Source organism: Amblyomma maculatum, chromosome 3 (assembly GCF_055883805.1).
Source record: "Amblyomma maculatum isolate TAMU_Amacu chromosome 3, ASM5588380v1, whole genome shotgun sequence".
In the NCBI taxonomy this organism is placed as follows: domain Eukaryota; kingdom Metazoa; phylum Arthropoda; class Arachnida; order Ixodida; family Ixodidae; genus Amblyomma; species Amblyomma maculatum.
In genome coordinates, this window is record NC_139346.1 from 80,542,681 (window position 1) to 80,563,958 (window position 21,278).

General features: G+C 43.2%; 1 protein-coding gene across 1 annotated transcript; it reads left to right on the forward strand.

Annotated features, from left to right (window-relative positions):
* Positions 1 to 6,402: 6,402 nt before the first annotated feature.
* LOC146195069 (uncharacterized) lies at positions 6,403 to 20,061 on the forward strand. The gene is made up of 10 exons (XM_084596713.1): positions 6,403 to 6,424; positions 7,436 to 7,486; positions 8,556 to 8,615; positions 9,837 to 9,899; positions 10,508 to 10,567; positions 13,874 to 13,933; positions 14,926 to 15,122; positions 16,342 to 16,501; positions 19,411 to 19,534; positions 19,916 to 20,061. Exons 1-10 carry the CDS (start codon positions 6,403 to 6,405, stop codon positions 19,950 to 19,952), a joined length of 834 nt encoding a protein of 277 aa, XP_084452839.1. The 3' UTR covers positions 19,953 to 20,061.
* Positions 20,062 to 21,278: the final 1,217 nt, after the last annotated feature.

Below are 21,278 nucleotides of genomic sequence, written 5' to 3' on the forward strand. Positions count from 1 at the left end.
CGATCCGGATCCACGAACGATAGTCCGACGGACGTCCGCTGTACGTATATCGAACATAACCGGACTTCCGTCGGACGTCCGTCGGCGTCCGTCGGACGTCTATGGCCGTCTGGGGCTAAGCGTGGGTGCTCGGGGTCCGTGGTGTCGCACAAAACACACAAACACCTGCTTTAACAGGTGCCCCCTGCGGGCGGTATGCTAAAAGGGAGCAAACTATTCGTAGCAGAACACAGCATTCACAAAATACAACTTGAACAGGTTTGGGTGTTGTAAACAAAACAGCTAGGCGCCTCTCCAGGGCGACGACGCGCTTCGCTGCTGGCACAGAGCCCTACATAGATGAGCAGCAGCAGCAGCAGCGCATCCTTCAAGGCTGGTTCAAGTCCTGTCATCTAGGAAACGCTTGCTAAACGGAGGGTACAAAACCGAGACCATCGAGCTGCTGAAAAAGCCATTACTAAAAAGCTCGAAGGATGACGCGACAATCGCTTAGCCGGCATGACGGCGACAGTTGTATTTTGTTTCAAAGAGGGCGCTCCGTTCTTTCGTCCATCCAACGGCCACTTGTTCGCTCGGCTCGACGTTTGGTGGCACCGCGCACGGAAAATGCTTCTTTCTTCAAGAAATATTCCATGCAAGTTTTCAAATTTTTTCATTCAGATTTCATAAAGCGTTTGTGTATATTGGAGCAAAATATAAGCCTCTTAGATGGAGTATTTTTTTAATTACAAGCGTTGTCTTACATATCATTGTTGCTGCAGGCTGCGTAAGCCATGTGCTAGGAAGATTTGTCTTCTTTTAGCATATTTCTTACGTTGTTAACTTTTCAAAAGTGGTTCTCAAGTGTGCGCGACTTGATCCCGATCATTTCGCAGCTGATTTCAAGTTAAACTGTTGCTGTTTTGCAGAGTACTGATTTCCTAAAGTAAACAACTGCGTGGCATCGTAGCCCTAATAGCCAGCTTCGGATATTCACGGCGTTACAGTGGCTGGAACGGCGTATAGCCGTCGCGTGGCTCGGCCGCTCGGGTGACCTCGGGCGGAGTCGGCGGAGTCCGGGCAAAAGCATATTTTCTCGTGTCTGGTGCGATAAAACACTAACCGCATGAGTCGCGCGGCAGCACGATGCGCAGTGCGCTGAGGACCGCTAAAGCATTGCCGCTCGGCGCTGTCGCCCAGGTTCTGGGTTTTTAGAAAATCGCTCATGATGCTGGAACCAGCTCGCGAGGCAGCCAATCGCAAAATGCTTTGGGGTACTCACCTTCGTTGTTTTTGTTTTGTTTTGTTTGTATGCAAAGTTTCCCTAGTCCGGTATGAGTGAAAATCCTGCAGACGCTCATTTCGTCTGATCCGTGCATATATGAGCGCATCGAGACGGTTTAGTAAAAGCTTGGTAGGGTAGTATTGCAAAACAAAAAAGGCTAGTGTGGCTAGATATTGCTAATTTTCGAAAGTTGCAGAAAAACGCCACATGATTTCAATCATGTCTGCATCGCAGTATAGTAGCACGCCGCTGCGCTGGGACTTTTTTTTTTGGGGGGGGGGAGGGGCTCGACGCTTTTCAAGAAATTTCATCAGTGTTGCTGTTTAGCAAGAAACTGGATATAGCGTAACTGTACTCGTTTGCCAAACCAAGAGGCGGCGCTAAAAAAGCAAGGCTGAAAACGCGTCTCTGTCGCTGAGGTCCTTGGCTCTGTGCGATGTGCACCAGCGGCAGCGACAGGCGTTGGCGTCGTCGTCGCGCGATGCATCGCCAGGGATTGTCGCCTATTTTTTTTCTTTCTGTATCGTTGCTTCAGCTGCAATAGATCAGTTGCAAAACCTACAAGTCAGCTTCCCTGTGCGGCAGACATTCCTGCACAATGGCGGCATAGACTTTGGGGTAACAGTTGGGTACAGTGCTAGCACATCGCCTGACGGCTAGGGTAATTCCCGCACCTCTTGCCCATTCGTCACAGTATTATTCGCGTGCGCATTGTCGCCCCACTATTACCCTCTCCGGTTAGTGTCCTTTTTCTAAATTTTCATTCTTCACCCCTAGGGTGACAGTGCTCCCCCCTTTATTCCAGTGTCAAGAATGCCCGAAAACCTTTCTCTGACAATGGCCTGTGCGTGGGGAACTGCATCCCAAGCAGCGTGGACTGTGGTAGATGCATGTACTGCACCTAACTATTATTCCTGAATCAGGTTCTCCCGCCACTGTGCACGAATTCCTGCCTCACAGGGAAGCCGACTTGTAGGTTTTGCAACTGGTCTGTTATAGCATGTCCAGCAGGGCCGGAGCCTTTAGTGTGAGCGCTGGGTGGGCTCAGGAAATTTCAGTTCCAAGCCGGGTTCGGGTTTGTAGCGTGAGGTCCGGGCCGAGCTCAAAATTTATGCCCGTCCACACCTCTATTCGCGTCGGTTGTGTAGCACACGTTTGGCGCCCGTGCCTACTTTTAATTTTGTTCCACCGCCCTGGCACAGCTATGTTATACCAAGTGTAACATAGAGTTGCAATTAGTCCATTTTTTGAGACAGCTTTCAATTGAAATTATAGATTAACTAAACAGAGAAGAGCCGTGGTATGCTGTTATGATGATTTAGAGGCATCGATTTAATGGAGACTTTCTTTCCTTGCATTTAGGGCTCTTTGCTCTATAACGCCCGTAGTACAGCTGCTCCTCTTGTATCATCGCACTGCTTTTGCACAAGCAATCTGTCATCAAAGGGGTGCTGCCTGAATGTGAAGCAGACAACATCATCAAAAGTTTGGTGCTGCAAACCTGTCAACAACTGTGGGAGCCTTGCCATGAAACATGCTGTGTGTAAGGAAACATTGCCTCGGTAGGTATGACGCATTGCCTTTGTTTTGCATTATATAAAGGCTTTAAATGCTCTGCTGGCGTTTTGCTATATGACTGCATGCTATATGACGTTTTCTGGCTTTTTAGCTCAAGACTTACTTGTTCAGAAGTCTTGCCCACCAGTATGCAGAAAATAATATCCTTCATGTCTCTGGCAGTGCTTTAATAGCTGGTGCTATATTTCATTGCTTTATTTCAACAGTATGTGACTATTTCAAGTTGAGGCACGATTGAGTGAACCTGTGGTGTAATAGCACAATAACAAACATAACTTGTTGAACTGACGAAGTAGTTGTCCTTTGCGTAACACGGGAGTGCAGGTGCTTTAAGTGATGGAATATTTAGCATACTTGATTATGCTTGCATTAGAAGAATTCGCAGGAAGCCTGTATTGAGGTTGCAGAGAAGAAAGCCATTCAGTATTGCTCAGGTTATTTGCCTTCCACTCTCCCTTCATTACTGCTGCCTGCACTGTATGTATTTGTTCATACAGACATGCAGTTACTGACTGCTTGTACATTTCTGGTTGCCTACACTGGCTTCAGCCATGTAGATGTATTATTACTTTGATCTAAACCAGGCTATTTACTTTGCTCAAAGTGACAATTTTAAATAATTTTCTCCCCAAGCCATTGAGATTCGCCATTAGCTCCCAACTCGCTTTATTCGCAGCTGCAATGAATTTATTCTGTAACCCTAGAGCAAGACAATTGCAGAAAGATCATCATGCAATACTCGTTCAAATTTTGTAAATTTTAGAGAGCATTCTGTTTGTTTTTGCATATGCTTCTGCGTTCGGAAAACAGAGCAGACTTGCTTACAGTGCAGGTGGGGTGGGCTGCAAGGCAAAAGGAAATTATTACTGCGGCTGCTCATTCAGGCGTGCATTCCTTGTGCATTTATTGCTCTTATATATGTGCACCTTTGCCTGCATGCTTGCCAGGGCTTTCCCCATAATTGGGTGGCAGCGATCTTGCCGCCTACCTCTCAGAGGGACTGCCCTTTTCCAACTACGTGCCCACAACCAACTCACCTCCTGGGCTTCAAATTTGTCATAATCAAGGACGATTTTGTGTATTTGGTGTTACCAGTGACGCCATTTAAGATACGCAGAGTGCATCATTGGTCCATTAGTTTCATTTCGAGATGTTGTCACCCCTTACATTCCCTACTCATATTTCTTTTTCTACATCCCCTTGCAACTGCCAAACGAAATAAGACGTATAAAACTGCCAACCTCCCGCAGTCTCTGAATGCCATGTCAACAACAAAAAAGCTTTTGCATGTCTTGATAAAAGTAGAAATGATCCCCCGATTTTTTTTTTATTGTCATGTCTAGTCAGGCGGTTTAGTGAACTGCCACATGACCAAGCAAATTGCAACTATAAGTGCACTGAGGAGTCATGCGTTAGAGCAAGCATATGGATCTTGTGTTGCTTAGATGCTTAACTCCAAATATCCTCCTTTGTCAGACAAGATTTTTTTTTAGAAAACTGGATGAGCCAGAAGAAAGCAGATTGGATTCTTAGCAGCATTGTTACTTGTTACACGTGCGTTCCACCCCTGTATACATGAACTCGGCAGAATTGGGTCGAGTACGTCTGTCGAGTGAAAAATCAGTTGTGGGGTTCATGTATAGACAGTCGGGTCGAGTAAAATAGGCGGCGGAGCGGGTCGCGTTAACTCGCTTGCAGGGGGTAGGTTAATTCGTTTGACCCGCTTATCTAAACGCATGTAGACGCTGTCCAGTCAGGGAGTCTAGTTATGGAGAACTCTGGGGTATGAAAAAGCCTCTGGAGCGGCGACGAGCGTCACTCGAAATGAATGCTTTTTAGCGCTCATCAACGATAAAAAATAATCGAAGCTCTCGATAGTAAAAGGCAATGGGATCAAATACTAGTAAGAACTTGCACAATAACTTCGAATCTCGATGATACGCTCTGCTGCGATACTTACTCACTAAAGCGAGTTCATGTAGACATCTGCCGGGTCGAGAATGATGACCTTGCTTACTCAACGCTGATTCAACCCGGTGCTGTCGAGTCCATGTACACAGGGCTATTGTACTTGTAATTTTAGGTGAACTCTCAGTTCGTTTATTGCACAATAAATTTGAGCGATATTGGTGCTTTTTTGCGTGTGTGCTGTTTTGTTCTGCAAACAATACTATTTCTCCAGACACAATCTTATTTTTAATTTGAGCACAAAATATTGTCCATTTTTGAAAAAAAAATAATTTGTGAGACTGTTAAGAAATTTTGATTTTGAAATATATTCACAAAATAGCAACATTTTATAGGTACTGAAATATAAAAGGTGTGCGAAACAACTTTTCAGCTCAGGATTAGACTGGTTTTTCAAGGAACTTGTGATAGGGTGAAAGTGAAAAATCACTGTCATGCTAGATGCATCGTTTTTTTTTATGATCCCATAGTCACATCAAAATGCGTTCCTTGTGTAAGTGGCTTGCTAGCCTAATAACAACCGTAAATATTTAGTACTGTGTGTTGCTGTGCATATTATGAGCTCCGTGCACAGTAGCCAGGGGAGCACTCGTGGTAAATGGGCAACCCCTCAAGTTGGTGCTTGAGGGGATATTGTGGATTGGTCGCAGCCGCAATATTTTGAATGGGGCGCGTGAATGAGGCATTTGTAGGCGAGTAATTGGGGTCTCTGCAGCAACATTCTGGTTTTTGCTGGCTTGAGGGATGTAGCTATGGATAACAATATGGGAGCCACTAGACAGAAGGACGAGCCTTGGGTGTCTGCTGGGCACTTACATAATGGCTGCAAACGCAAGAAACGGGGATGATGTAGGGAGAATTGCACGGAGCTAAAGGCAAAGCAAAAGAGTAGAGGAGAGGAAAAAAACTGCAATGTAAAACAAACTAGAAAAAAAATACCATCCCTTCCCCCCCCCCCCTTTTTTTCCCTTCACGCTTGGTACTACACACAAAGCCCGACTTCAAGGCAAACTGGCTGATGAAACATTCCTGGGCGAAAGGTATGGAAGATGAAAGCATGAACGGAGTCGAAGTCAACAGGAGAAAAGGAAGTCTCAAGAAAAAATTGATAGAAATTCAAAGAAGCAGGAACATTATGACTTTCTTGGCAATGACAGAGGCAGCTCTGGTGTGATAGGCTGGCAGAGCTCTGTCTTGTGAGGTTTTTGCCATTTCTCGATGATGTAGACAATCTGAAGGATGGCAGGTTCAGTCATCATTCTCCCCAAATTGTTTGGGCGCTCTCGCAGACGACTGCTGAAAAAGGAAGGGGTATGGGAGCCCTCGGAAAAAATTCAAGTGGCAGCAGGGCATGGAAGAAAAGGGCGTAGTAGAAAATAAAGGTATAAGCTGAGGAAAAAAAATGAGTGAAAGAAAAGGCACGAGAAAAAAAGCCGCGATATACTTCACGAAACTGTTCTAGGCAACAAAGAAAAGTATAATTGCTCAAGTAAGAGTGTTAGATGCTTGTTAATTCTAACATTCCACTGGTGCTCATGCATACTACCGTGGACAGTGGCCCGTGAAAGTGACTCAACATAGACCTTCGATAGATGGATAGGAGGAGGAAGGCAGGCATGTTAATCAGAATGGCCTCCAGTTGGCTACTCCACACTGGGGAAACGTGAGATTAAAGAGGGGGAAGAGAAAAGGGGACCTTAGCATGGTTTAAATGAAAGTTAAGCATTAACCAACTGTGACCATGGGCACACCACTAGCACGAGCACGCTATACCAGTGGTTCTAGTGCATGTACTTTCCTTTAGTCAGGCATACTAACTGGCACCCGATAATACAAGCACCTCCTTGGGGACTGTTGCCCAATATTTTTTTCATGTGTTAAGAAAAATTGAAGTACTGCAGTGAATGAGGGCATGACTGCAGGCTCACAGCTCATTGGGGTGACAGTAAGGCAATGTTCGCGTCGTTGAGCTTGATAGACCTTGTTTGGGGTCGTGAAAAGCATTGTATGTTGTGAGCGAAAATGTTTGACAGCACACTGCAATACAGCAGTTCATGTGTGACCAAATAATGACGCAATTACAAGGATCAAAGGAGGAATGTGATCCAGACTGTCTGCTTTCTTCCACCTTGGGCACGTGCATAGCGGCCCGAGTTACTTCTGCACGGTACTCATAAGCTACTTTTTTTGTACGTGGGTAGTCGTAATCACAGCTAGAACATAGTGTTAAAATATGCAGCTTTGTTAACACTGTGGCTGAAGCTGTTTTATTTAGTCTCTACAGCTTATGAGACACCTCTAGTCAGCTACCAATGAATACAGCTTTTTGATGTTTTAAGCTTGTGTAGATGGTAATGAAGTTTCACTTTTTTGTGTTCTTGGGTGCACAATTTCGATTTTTGTTGTCACTATTTTTTTCTGCATATAGGTTCATACAATGAGGCAAGAAGGAAACTAGAGCGGTTACAGTACACGTCCGATCTCACCAGCGATGACGAGCTGCCCCAAAAGAGAAAAAGGGTGCCAACCACAATATGGGACCCTGATGATAGCTCTGAATGCAGCCAAGGAACCAGCTTGGAGGTCTTGCCTCCTGTAGTGCCAGCCCACTTTCCTCAGCGTAAGGAACCAGCTTGGAGGTCTTGCCTCCTGTAGTGCCAGCCCACTTTCCTCAGCGTAAGGTTCCATGCTTTTTTTTATGCAGTTGCAAAGTAGTTGCATGCAAGACAAAAGTTATTTTGTAATATATGCATGAAATGTTAAACTAAGCAGGCGTATGTAACCTTTTTTGCTGATTGGGAACTTATATTTTAAGTTAACTGGTGCACTTCTATTTACAATAAAGCTCTTCTAAAGTTATCCCTTGGTCATTAGATAACAAAGGTGTACAAAGGTTCCTGTATGGTACGCAAAGGTTTTTGCGTACCATACAGGAATCCCAGTTGTATTAAATGAAGCAGTTTTTTCTATAGTCTCTTGTTTTGCAAATAAATGTTTAATTCCAGCTTGTACATTTCCATGAAAACATTTATTACAAGAAATACCATAAATGAGTACTGTATATGTATGTTACACGATTGGCAGCTTTAATGCACTCCTCAAAGTTGGTCATGTAGTGCACAAAAACATCATTTCTGCTGTTATTTTTTAAGTCATGCTGAAGGAATGAGTTTTAACAAAACCATGTTCATTTAGCAAAATCAGGCTTAGATTTGGCTCAATTTGCACCTCATATGCATTTTCTTTTTTTAATAAAAATGTGCCTATGTGGACAACCGGAGCATTGCGATACTAATTTGGTGGTGCTCTGTCGTCAAAAGTGTGTCATTCAGTGCGCCAGGAGCATAAAAACTGCAAAGCACAATTTTTAACCGGAACAAATAAGACGTCATTTTCTGAATATTTACTGTGTATTTTGCTAAAAGTTTCCCTTACGGGATAGATCAGTGCTTAAGGGTTAAGGAAAAAATGTAGTAGAATTTCGATGAAATCGAACATTTTATTTGCTGCATCCCCTTTAAGGAAACAAGGCTATTGCAGGCCACCATGAAAGCGTGCAACCGTTATAACAAAGGGAGAATCTTATTAAAAACATTTATACCCTATGGATGCAGCTCATACTTTGCATCCAGAGTGCTAAAATGCTAATTATTTTTTCCCTTCTTTTTTTAAAGAACAAAGGACACAGTAACATAGGAAAGTTTGTAATGCTTGATCTGTTCTTGACATTTTTATTTCTGTTAAGCATGTGCTGTCCTGACCCGTTGCCCTGTGGAAGCACCAGTTGTGAGGCAGCACGGAAATGGTGAGCTCAGATGTGGTGAATTTCTGTTTACTACCTAGGATTGAATCTCAATACTGTGAAGCATGCTGAACTGCAGTGACTTAATTAAGTAGTTTATAATTTTGCCTGCCTTTTTACCCTTTCTCATATTATACTTGCCTCTCAGCAAGCCATGTTTCAAAACATTGACTGAAAACAGGTCTCGACAGCTGCGTACTTCAAATGCGCAGCACAGATGTTGAAGCCTTGTTGCAATATGTGCATATGTTTGTATGGTTGGGCACCTACACGCTAAACCTCTAATACTTGTTGGCAATGTCCTTTCTGTCACACTTCTGGCTGTTTCTTTAACAATTTAAGCATGGCAGCATTTCGTTTCTGCTTCTGAGTAGGGTCACGATAACAATTTAAACATATTTGAAAACAAAATTTTAATCGTTATGAGTACATATTCTTTCCTAGGAGAAGGAAGAAAAATTACAAGGGTTCAACGCTGCTGACCCAAATATTGAGCGAAAGCATTAGCTGCGAGTGACCGAGCGTTCTTCTCTTTTTCTTCCTCGTCGCACATGTAAAGCCCTGGTTTAACCAAGCCGCATGAACGTGCCTTAGTGGCCTATAGGGGTAACGTGAATGCCAGGGTCCTAGCAGGCTGATTCTGACATAACCGTCACATGTAAAACGAGAGACCCAAGTTGGCAGCTTCTGCCAGCCCACGTGGGGTGTGACGTCACAGCGTCACGTGGGTAAGACGTGGCTACTGGCCGCACTACGCTGAAGGCTCGAAACCTAGAGTAGTATTGCTTTTGCAATAAAAACATTATTTGGCGAGCAAGTTCGGACCCTTCGGAGCCCAGTGCCACCGCCCAGCCCTCACATTACGCGCACATGTCCAGGCCACATAGGGCCCTGGCACTGGCACCCCAGTTAATCGAAGTTTGATGTCTAGGTCCTTCAACACAAGGAGGGCCTCCCATTTCTCCCACAATCCGATGGCAGGCTGTCCCTGTGAGGGAGGATTGGTAGGGCAGCAAAAGAGAATGTGATCTTAGGTGGCGTACGACTTAATAATCCTCGCTCGGTGACACTCAAACCACAAAGTAGCCTTTAACAGCTGTACTGCAATAAGCCTTTGTAACCAGTTGTATTCTGCCTAATCATGGCCAGTTAGATGATATGAGCATGAAGCACATGGTACATTTTTATGGCCCAATTATTTGTAATGCTTCGCTTCAATTTCAGAACTCAATGTGTTGCAGTGCAGAGAACAGCATTCGCTGAGAAGAGGCACATCACAAGCTTCAGGTAGTAAAGTTTTGCTTGTTTGTGTTCTCCCAAGTAAATGTTTAGTTACGTTCAAAACAAAGATGTGCCCTTGTCACTGCACAAGGCACTTGCGGCAGGCATTTCATGACTACAATGCTTTGTTACTGAACACCAAGTTAATGTGTTCAACACAGCTGGGAAAGGTGCATTTCAATATGAAGTCCTCTGTTAAACGTTTTATGAACTGATTGTAGCTTTGCAGAACTTTGGTTTGTAGCACAGCAGTCATGTGAACTGCACATGCATGTTGCCCATAACTAAGCAGCTGCATTGCAATTAGTTCTACAATGCACCTCACAAATAGTGTAAATAAATGTGAACGATTTCCAGGGTTTCATATTGGTACATCACAGAAGCTTAATCAAGCAAAATAAGAGTTAGGTGTATAGACTAAATAAACCCAGTGTATCTACTATAGGCATGTGCAGCCAACTAGTCCAGCCCTTTATCTTATGCAATGGGATGCTCAAGATTTTGTTATAGTTTTGTGCATCTAGCATTATTTGATTTATTTTATGCTGCAGTAGGTGTACTGACTAAATATGCCAAAAATGATTGCTCCTGAAATGAAGCAATTTTAATTTCAGCACAGACTGACACTTCTCCATCTTATCATCACATTGAAAGTAGAGAGGGAGAAAATGCAGGTAATTATGTCTACTCTTTGCTTATTCTGTTAAACGTACAGGAGTTTTTCTTATTTTGGTAGTCCTAATCCTTTGTAAACTGCTATCTTGTGTGAATGTTACTGTCATGGTTTTTTAAATTTGGCTAAACAGTGCTCCTGTTTCTTGCGCTTCATCAGTCTTGGTGTTATAAAGAGATGTTTTTTTTTTCTTTCGTTGTCCGTAGAATTTGCAAACTCTTCTTTATAAGCATTCCCTCAAATAAATTGCCTCGCCGGGGTGGTACAGTGGTAAGACGGCCGGCCGACTACTGTCCGGAGTTCCCTGCTTCGAACCCGACCACGGCGGTTGCGTTTCGATGGAGGCGAAACGAAGTGGCGTCCGTGTGCTGTGCGATGTCAGTGCACGTTAAAGATCCCCAGGTGGTCGAAATTACTCCATAGCCCTCCACTACGGCTCCCCTTTCTCTCTTTCCACTTTCACTCTCACCTTCATCCCTTCCTTACGGCGCGGTTCAGTTGTCCACATAGCAAGGTGACAGATACTGCGCCTTTCCCTTCCTGTGAACCAATTATTATTATTCCCTCAAATAAACCTCGAGACATTTTTTGTAACCATACAAAGCAGACAGCAATTGTGGTTTGTTCGCTGCAACAAAGCAAAAGCTACATTAAATATTGCACTTCTGAGCTAAAAGGAATTTTTTGAGGACTATGTCCAGATTAATAAAGTTAAACGATAGATGAAGTGTTTTGAGCCTTACAGGTGTAATTTAAGTGGTTGAGTGAACACTTTTGAAATACAATGCAAAAGAGATTTTACTCGCAAGTTTGTACAGTAAACCCTCATTAATTCGGAACCATAAAAAATGTCTGGATCAACCAAAACTTTGAAATATTAAATGGGATTGAAAAAATTGTGAGGCCATTTGCATCCCAGCAATTTTATTGGTTGAATACCCGCAATAATGTTGGCCTGCCTTTGATATGAAACCCGAATGCGAACAATTTTTTCTGGTTTCATTGAGTGCTTTGCTTTGCACACACTGTCCAGCATATTGAAGAAGTAATCCAAAGTTGTAAAGTGATACTTTTCGTAGTGTGATAGCTGCAGCGGTGCTTCCTCAAAAGACATCCCTATCGCGTTTTGAGGATGTTTCACCACACAGTACACATGGTGAAGCATCGCAGTGAGGCTCACAGTGTGGTGAAACTGCAAGTGACCAGTGTACAGTCTATACCGAAAGCAGCACAGGGTTGCACATGAGGTATTGATATATGCGTAGGCGTTTGAACAGCCTCATGCCATTCCAAAATAAAAAGACCGAAATGCCACAACTGGTCTACGTGCACGGCCGATTCCAGCTATGGGATGGTGTTAAGTAAAAGCACAACTGAAACTGTGTGACTGGAGCGTGCTTAGAAAATGGGAAACTTTGTCATAGTCATGCCTGCCATAGTACGCACTATGTGGCCACATGCGTTTCATGCAATTGATTTTCAGGGAGGTCTATTTTGGTGATTGCTGGTGGCTTAAGTAATATTCCCTGTCCAAATTAAATGGAGTAATCCTGCTCATTGTTAAAATTAATGAGCATACCAGGCCAAACACTTGTATGTGCGTCAGCCAAGACCACATTGTTCGAATTATCTGAAATTTCAAAATAATGGGGGTTTAGTGAATGACACTTTGCTGTGTAATAATGTGTACTTGGTGAACTAAAGTGCACTTATTAAAGAATAAAAAAAATTGTGGTTTACCCCTGGTTAACTCTAGTTGAATTGCGAAAGCAACGGCGGAAGCTTCTTTTGCCTGCTACATTATTCCCCTGTCACGCCCTATCAGTGTAAGGTGCTACATTATTGGTGTCACTTAAGCTCATCCTCTTAGGGTATGCGGCGAGAATGTAAGCTTCTAGCCCACATGTAAAGCCGCGCTTCAACCAAGCCATGTGGACGTGCCTGCATGTCGTAGGGGTAACGAGAACGCAAACTGTTCTGGCGGGCTGACTCTGATATCACCCTCCCATATGAAAGGCGCGACCAGAGTTTGCAGCTCCTGCTCGTGGCATAGGGGCAACGTGAATTCAAATTTCAAAGCTGGCTGATTTTTTTATGAGCAGATCAGCTACAACTCTTCACAGTGTAGCTGCAGCCACCCGAGGTTTCGATTTGGCTGTCGTTGTACTGCTTTTGCAGTAATTACACAGTTGATTGAGTCGTTCCATTGGGAGGTTCAAATCCATGGACAGGGTGATGCATCAGTTATTCAAGTGAAGTCATTCTGTGAAGGTGTGCAACTTAAGGATGTGTTTTTTTCGCACAAAACAAAGTGAATGCGTTAAGCAAACAGTGCATATGTAGCGACTACTGGCAATATTTTTTAGTGACCGTGCCATCAAATCCGAAGTGCTTGCTCCATCGTACCGCAGCAGTCATTTTATTTCTATTTATCACTATTGGTAACAATAAATAGATGGCACCCGCCGGGGTAGCGCAGTGGTTACGGTGCTCGACTACTGTTCCCAAGGACGCGGGATCGAATCCCGGCCTCGGTGGTCGCTTTTCGATGGAGGCGAAAAGCAAGGTGCCCGTGTGCTGTGCAATGTCAGTGCATGTTAAAGAACCCCAGTTGGTCGAAATTTCCGGAGTCCTCCACTTCGGCATCTCTCATAGATTGAGTTGCTTTGCGACGTTAAACCCCACAAACCAACCAATAAATAGATGGCAGGTGATTCTTTTTTCTTGCGTCATTTGATGCAGCAAAAAGATTTGCGTGAACCACTAGAATATCATAAGGAGTTAAAATTTGGCACCATAAACACCACAACATCAGTAAATGTTGCGATTGTTCCAAGCACGTCCAATAAACTCATTTTTGTTTTATGGCATAAAGGTGCCACTTTTTTGTGTTCTGTACAGCTTTTGAGAACGAGATTTGTTTCAAGAAATGACATTGTCCTGCGCATCGGTTTGCACTTCCCATTGGTACTAACCGGCCAACTGTGTGAAGTGAAATAAAACATTTTACTTACATAGCTGCTGTAATGAATGAGTTTGTAGTAAACTATGTCCGCAATGGCTTGAAATATGTTCTAGATAATGTTTTTCGATTTAGAAGTATATTTCAAGGAATCCTTGCATTTTCTTAAAACACTGAAAGCACCCTCAAAGTTAACAGTGCTGTAATTGCCTTAGCATATAACATGCCACGCTTCTGTATTTTTATCTGTGATTGTTAATTTATTTCTGCTTTTCAGTAATGTGGTCTGTGATAAAATAGAAATAATTCAATTTGTTATCGGTTGCGGCTGCTACTGTTTTGCAGGACATGCTTCTGTGCTTGGGTCAGAGGTATCCTCGCGCTCACCTGAGTTGTCGCAACACGGTAATCAAGATTTCATTTTCATTTATATTGAGGTAGTATATGTCCTATAAGGTCTTTAGACCACTGATGGGACTTGTTACGTATGTGTTGCATGCAGTGTGGATATCAGCAAAAACAAAGATCACAAGATGTATCTTGCTTATTTGTCTTTCCTTTTTCTTTTTGCTTGCAGCATCCATTTTTGTTTTCTATATACTGCATACATTAGCTTGTCTTTACCGAGCTTGATGTTGTGGTAAGAATGCTTGTGGTGAAATCGGCGAAAGAAGAGGCCTCGAAGCTTTTTTCACCTTGCTGTATAGACGTTTGTGTTGAGCAAGGGAGTTGTTGAAATTCCTCCTCTCTGGACAGTCTGAAACCGGTTTCGCTGCAGCTTCCACAGTGCTTGCGCGAAGTGCACACGACTGTCCAGTGAACAATATGGCAATGCCCAGAGAGCCTAAAACGCCAAGTTCTATACTGTAGAATGAAGAGATGAGAAGCATCCGAGTTCGTTTCTGCATGATGAAACATGCATATGCTCAGCATTAAGCACTTCAAAAACAGACGAGTGTTGTTCATCTTGTGCTGACAGCTAGACTGCTGTTAAAAAATTACGCAGACAAAAGTTTGTGGTGTTGACATCTCATTCAGTGAACCTGCCATGGTGGCTCACTGGTTACAGTGCTTGACTGCTGATCCTGAGGACGCAGCTTTGATGCCAGCTGCGGCTGCAATGTTTTGACACAGGCAAAACAAGATGCACCTGTGTCCTGTGCACTTTGAATAAATCTTACCTGGGAGTCAGTATTATACGGACTCCTGCAAGGAGGTATTCCTGATATCCAGTGTTGCTTTGCAGTGTTAAACTCATAAAGCTACAAGTAATAATTATTAAATGAACTAGCTTCACTGGAATAATACTTTCTGTATTTTTCTCCTCATTTTTTTCATGCTGCTAAAAACGTTTCTTATTGAGTGCTAATCAACATGCTCTTTTAATTACTGTTCAGAATTTCAGATCCAAGTTTTGAGACTACTCAACATAATCAGACTTAGTGTGCAACAAGTCGCTGATGCTCAAAATGCTTATATGACACGGAGAGAGCCAGTCCCTCTGCCTGAGCCTCTTGTTAAACGGCCATTTGAGACAGCAGATGCACTCCTTGACTTCGAGGAAGATCTCACTCCTGACAAAGTTGGAACCTTGGTGCGTTGGCATTGTTATGAATTATGCCTTTCAGTGGTGTGCACATGCAGTTGATTCATAAAAAAGAAATATCAGTTGCCACCAGCATTAGAATACATTCATCTGACCGCTTTAAACAGAACAGTGATGAAGTACCGTAAAATTCTGAGCAAGCACCCCCTTTCTCACACGCCGAAATTACCATAAGGGGGGGGGGGGGGGGTACTTTCATAGAATGCACTCAAAACTTTGGATGGCAAAATTTCCTGTCCGAAAAAAAGTAGATTGGAGTACACATGTATCTAAATTGCATCTCTGATCGGGGCGATCATGCTGAAAACTGTGCATCAAGATGTCGGCGAGCGGCTATGCATTGTGTTCTTGTTGCAAACTGATCGACATCCGCCGCTGCCATTTTCACTCGGCGTGCTGTTTTAAACATGTTATCAATTGTCTTTTTTCATTTCGTCTCTGGCTCCCGCCTAAACAGTAGTCATATGCTCCTCCGGTTGCTTGCACTGCATGTTTCACTCGTGTTGTTATCGGACACCAGTTGTCAGCAGCGATTTCCCTACGCAACCCCTGGGGGTGTTGTTTTTGTTTGCGATTTTTCTGAAAGTTGAGATTTGATTGCATTCTGGGACTGGATGGGGCTGGCAGTGCTGCCTGGGTGAAGTGCATGACAAAGGTAGGCAGCAGGGAGGTGATGGAAGAGAGGGAAGTGCTTGCTTTGAAAATCACAGAAATGTGAAATTGGGAGTGAAGTTAAGGGGGTGCTTGCTTTGAATATTACGGTGCGCTATAAATGTGCTTGGTGGTAGTCTTAAAGCAGCTACCCGCCATTGCTGCTGAATTAAGTGCACTGAGAGGGGTTGGTGTACTACTTCCACCTTATGAGAGAGCATTTACCCCAAGGACCACTTGGAGTCTCAGCTTACTTGACAAGAACGGATGGCATTCTCGTTGGTTGACACGTGATTACAATTTTTTCTTGCAGATACATTAAAAAAAAGTGTTTACACCACAGAAATTCCCTACAGAGAAATTAGCTTAGGTGGTAGAGCATACGACCTGTTTCCAGTGCTTACTTCATATTTGGAAGTAGCAGCGCTGTAGATGCAGGTTGCTTTTTAATTTTTCACATTATTTGAAGGATTTGCAAAAATCTGCAATTTTTGTGTATAGTAATAGTGATAAATTAAGCCTAATCTGGTCAATTTTCTTGCGTAAATTGTTACAGGTAAATGAACTCATTCAGTTGGGTGGCCACAACCCTGATATGGCGACAAAACGTATGCTAATGTATCTGCTTACCGACAAGCTGGCAGCTGAATATTCTTGGCATGGCAAGAAAGGAAAAAAGAGATTTGTGGACCTTCGAGTCAGTCAACATTTGTTTGGTAAGTGCTGCTTGCTTTTCGCACATCATGTATATGTATATGCTTTTGTTAAAGTGAACTAAGCCATCACCACCATCAGCAACAGAACTTTGTACCAGTGCATGGCAAATGCCACTCCTACTGCCAGGTGCAGCCCTCTATCCCATCAAACTTTATGCCGTCGATCTGTGATTATAACGTCACGAGGATCATGAAATATTTTGATATATAGGTAATTCAATATATAAAACATGACAACATATGAGCTGTTTTCCTGTAGTGTGCATACGGTGTACCCACACTGGAGATGCACCTTCTGTTGCGATATGAGCCGTGTCGGCATACTAGCAGGCCACCACTGACTGTGGGTAATGCTTAAGCTGCCCCCGCAACGAGTCACATCGCGCCGGCTGTCAGAAAGAGGGGCGCACTTCTACATGCCGCTCCATGGCCGTGTGTATGCTCTGCGAATTATTCCATAGGGATAGATCAGGGTGTAAGGCTCGCGTCTTGCTTCGCGTGGCACAAGCATCCTTGGGGTTGGAGTTGACATCAAAGCTGCTGCAAACTGTGCTCCGAGAAAAGCCACTGCTGATCAGAAGAGGTCTAATTTTGTTACTGTACACTGTAAGCATAACAGTAGCTCACTTCAAATACCTTACAGTTCTATTATTAAGTACAGTTGATAAACAACAGGCTGCCCTCTAGATTGACAAAAGTAAGTTTCTTTGCTCTGCAATCACCTTGTAAGTAACCTTATAAATTGTCTAATTTTTAAGCTTGGGCATCCCCTTTCCTGTAGATTCGGATGATTCCAGTGTGAGTAGGCAAGCTTGAACTGCCATGAAATGCACTATTTTTGAATAAAAAAAAAGTTTTTTATCAACTTTTTTTTCCTTGCACAAAAGGCAAAGCAAAAGATGGTAAAAAATAAAATTTAAAAAGATTTTTTATCATCAACAAAAAGCAAAGTAAAATAATGTAAACAACATGGCACAGCATAGCACCAGCAATTCAAACTAGGTACTGTAGGCATTTCAACTGGGCACCATAGGCATTGCAAGTACGGACATTTGCCAATTTCCATCCCATTGCCATCCACTAAACTTCGTAGATATCTAATGCACGTTTTGGTTCTGTAAAAATGAAAAGTGCCACATTTTCTTGTGCTGTAGTGCTTTAGAGAATCCTTCGAACTCCTCAGTAGCTCAAACCACAGAAAAGTTAATGAAAACGTAATTTGTAAAACCAATTAAATGCCTGCCATTCTGATATTTGCAGCAAATTATGTCCTGCCCATATTATGTTTCTGAATATATTGGAACATCATAGTATTAAAGGCCTTGCTGCAAAGAAAATGCCGTGTCACTGTTGGCATTGTGAGTGAAGAATCACTGCCTAGGAGCTGCATGTTATAGCTGGTAGCTGACATGGCAGAGCACTAAATATTTGATGGTTTGTGAGACTTAACAAGACCACCCGATATCATAAAGGTGGGAGCAGCTGCGATTTTGGGTGATCATTTTTTGTTCCATTCCAAACTCTTACCTTCAATAATGTTCGATAGCTGACCAAAATACCCAGTATATATTTTCCTCTACCTTGTTCACCTTCATCAGTTTTTTGACCCCATTCCTCAATATTCTTGGTAATGTAAAGATGGGAGACAGCCATTTTATATGCAATAATTTACCAAATTGATATGTAATGAACTTGCGATGCCTCTGCTTGGTTTGTCATATGCATATGTAAATGTCATCCTTTATGCAAGTTAGGTGCGCATAAGTACCTCTCACCAAATCTCATTAATTCGAATTTCGAAAGGCCGAACACAGTATTCGAATTACTGTTCCTAAAAACTTAACTACTTCTATCGCAATGAATTTATTTAGTGGAAGACTAGGCAGTGGATGTCTGCTTTTCAGAGTGGAATGATGTGAAAGTGACTGTTATACGTTTCTATCAATGCTTTTTTGCATGCGTGCTGTCATGGGTGTGAAATCGAAACTCCTGCAGAATCGTAAGGGCCTCCCACATTCTTCATAGTGTGACGTCGTGCAGCTCAAGCGCTGCAGTCACCATCCACAAATAAGGCACTATCACTTGCGAGGAGGTGTCAGCCCGTGTGCTATATGAACGGCACATGACAATTGCTTGGTACACTGAAGGAACTCGCCCATTTCAAAGGAACCAGGCAAAATAAAATGGGGAGGGGGACAAAATACTAGCGACACACTTGGCATTTGAAAAATTGCCTCACTGGCCGCTGCTGTCCTGGTGCAAAGTTAAAAAGAGTGCAGTTGAAGTTGTCACTTGCATGTCATTGTCATAGGTGCAAGGGCTGAGAGTGAGTCTGCAGAATTTAAGCTAGGTTTTGATTAGGGCTTTTTAAACAGTCTCTTGTAGTGTGCTCATACCTCCTTCCGGAGGTTCATTTGAAATAGACAATGTGAGACGAACTTATCCGAACTTCTGAATGAACTGTTGTCGAATTGAGTTTTAACTGTTCTTTTTATTTTGCTAACTTACCATAAGGCATACTATAGAAAGTCATGCAAATTGTTTTCAGCCAGAAACTGGAGAAGGCTTTTCCTTTTAGTGTTATCCGTTAGCCACTTGAAAAAATCGACCTTCCTCATCGCCGTCTTACTTCCTGGAGAATTCGTGTCCTCGGCGCTCTTAGCCCTGTAAAAGTACAGCAGGTAGCGAACATCCAACTCTGCAGCTGGTGTAGAACATTGCGGGCATGTGGCTTCTAGTTACTAGTACCTTATTTTAAAGTATATTTAGAAAAGTGGGTTCATATTTTTGCTCTCGGGTTAATGAATGTGTGAAATTTAGTATTCCTTTGTTCTTATGTGTCTTGGGTACCTTGTGTATATACACATCAGCGTTCATTTGCTATAAAACTGGTGACCATTTTCTTGCAGTTGCCATAAAGAGACGTTTTCCCAACAGTACGAGAGACGATGTAGAGAGGACGGCCAGGTCATGGCTGCGCCATGCTTCTGAAAGGGCAAGTGTCAAGAAGGTTGTTGCACGCAGTACAATGAGGTATGCCATCATGCTGTTGTTTACTTTAAAACATTTGTAATCAAATTAGTGAAGAAATTTCTTCTAGCTACTTGAAATGAATACATCTGCATCTAGTGTCAGCTGGGACAGTGTGCACTGGCTGTGTTTTAAAGTGCGGCATCCTTCATGCATAGTTTTGATACATGCATGTTTCATGCATTGCAGTGGGCTTTTAGCTGCTAATTCTTGTATAGTTTGAGCATCTGTTAAGGTTAATTTAACTTTTCAGAGCAATTCTTGCAATCAGGTCCTAAATTTTGACTTTTCTTGGCAAGCCATGCCTGTGTAATTTTAGAAGGCAAATGAGTAACGTGAAATGCAATAAATCGATCATTGTGGGTAACTTTTTTTCTTTTCCAGGATCACAAATACCAACATTGGAACGAGCGCGGTCTAGAAGTTATGCTGCGGCTGGTCCATCAGTTTTTTTCTACTCTGAGTAAAATGCACGACACGGTCTGAATTTTTTCTTCAATAAAGTTTATTGATGTGAGCTGTTAGCATATAGGGACTTCATGGTGTGCACATGTACTTTGATTTGCATGCTTTCAGTCATCAAATCGGTGTATTGCCTTGCATAGCATGTGTGCCACTTATTTCAATTTACATTGCACAGTATGCAGTGCCTTCTAAGTGATGCTGACAGTGCAAAGTGTGGCAGCTGTTATATTTTCCTTCCGCATGCCAAATGTGTTTATTTACATGAAGCCGTTGAAATTGCGTATATGCAGTTTAAATATCCATAAGTGGCACACATGCTATGTGAGCTTACACTGATGCTGTTAATTTCTACATTTGGAGGCCCTGCGGAGAAGCTCCAGGAAACGTCCGAATGTCCGCCTCCGGCTGTCCGTCGGACGTCCGAGGGACGCGATCCGGATCCACGAACGATAGTCCGACGGACGTCCGCTGTACGTATATCGAACATAACCGGACTTCCGTCGGACGTCCGTCGGACGTCTATGGCCGTCTGGGGCTAAGCGTGGGTGCTCGGGGTCCGTGGTGTCGCACAAAACACACAAACACCTGCTTTAACAGGTGCCCCCTGCGGGCGGTATGCTAAAAGGGAGCAAACTATTCGTAGCAGAACACAGCATTCACAAAATACAACTTGAACAGGTTTGGGTGTTGTAAACAAAACAGCTAGGCGCCTCTCCAGGGCGACGACGCGCTTCGCTGCTGGCACAGAGCCCTACATAGATGAGCAGCAGCAGCAGCAGCGCATCCTTCAAGGCTGGTTCAAGTCCTGTCATCTAGGAAACGCTTGCTAAACGGAGGGTACAAAACCGAGACCATCGAGCTGCTGAAAAAGCCATTACTAAAAAGCTCGAAGGATGACGCGACAATCGCTTAGCCGGCATGACGGCGACAGTTGTATTTTGTTTCAAAGAGGGCGCTCCGTTCTTTCGTCCATCCAACGGCCACTTGTTCGCTCGGCTCGACGTTTGGTGGCACCGCGCACGGAAAATGCTTCTTTCTTCAAGAAATATTCCATGCAAGTTTTCAAATTTTTTCATTCAGATTTCATAAAGCGTTTGTGTATATTGGAGCAAAATATAAGCCTCTTAGATGGAGTATTTTTTTAATTACAAGCGTTGTCTTACATATCATTGTTGCTGCAGGCTGCGTAAGCCATGTGCTAGGAAGATTTGTCTTCTTTTAGCATATTTCTTACGTTGTTAACTTTTCAAAAGTGGTTCTCAAGTGTGCGCGACTTGATCCC

Coding starts and splice junctions, on each gene's coding strand:
- LOC146195069 (XM_084596713.1), top strand. CDS start 6,403: ATGGATAGGAGGAGGAAGGCAG. Junction 7,487..8,555: donor GCCAGCCCACTTTCCTCAGC/GTAAGGTTCCAT, acceptor ATTTCTGTTAAG/CATGTGCTGTCCTGACCCGT. Junction 9,900..10,507: donor AGGCACATCACAAGCTTCAG/GTAGTAAAGTTT, acceptor TTTTAATTTCAG/CACAGACTGACACTTCTCCA.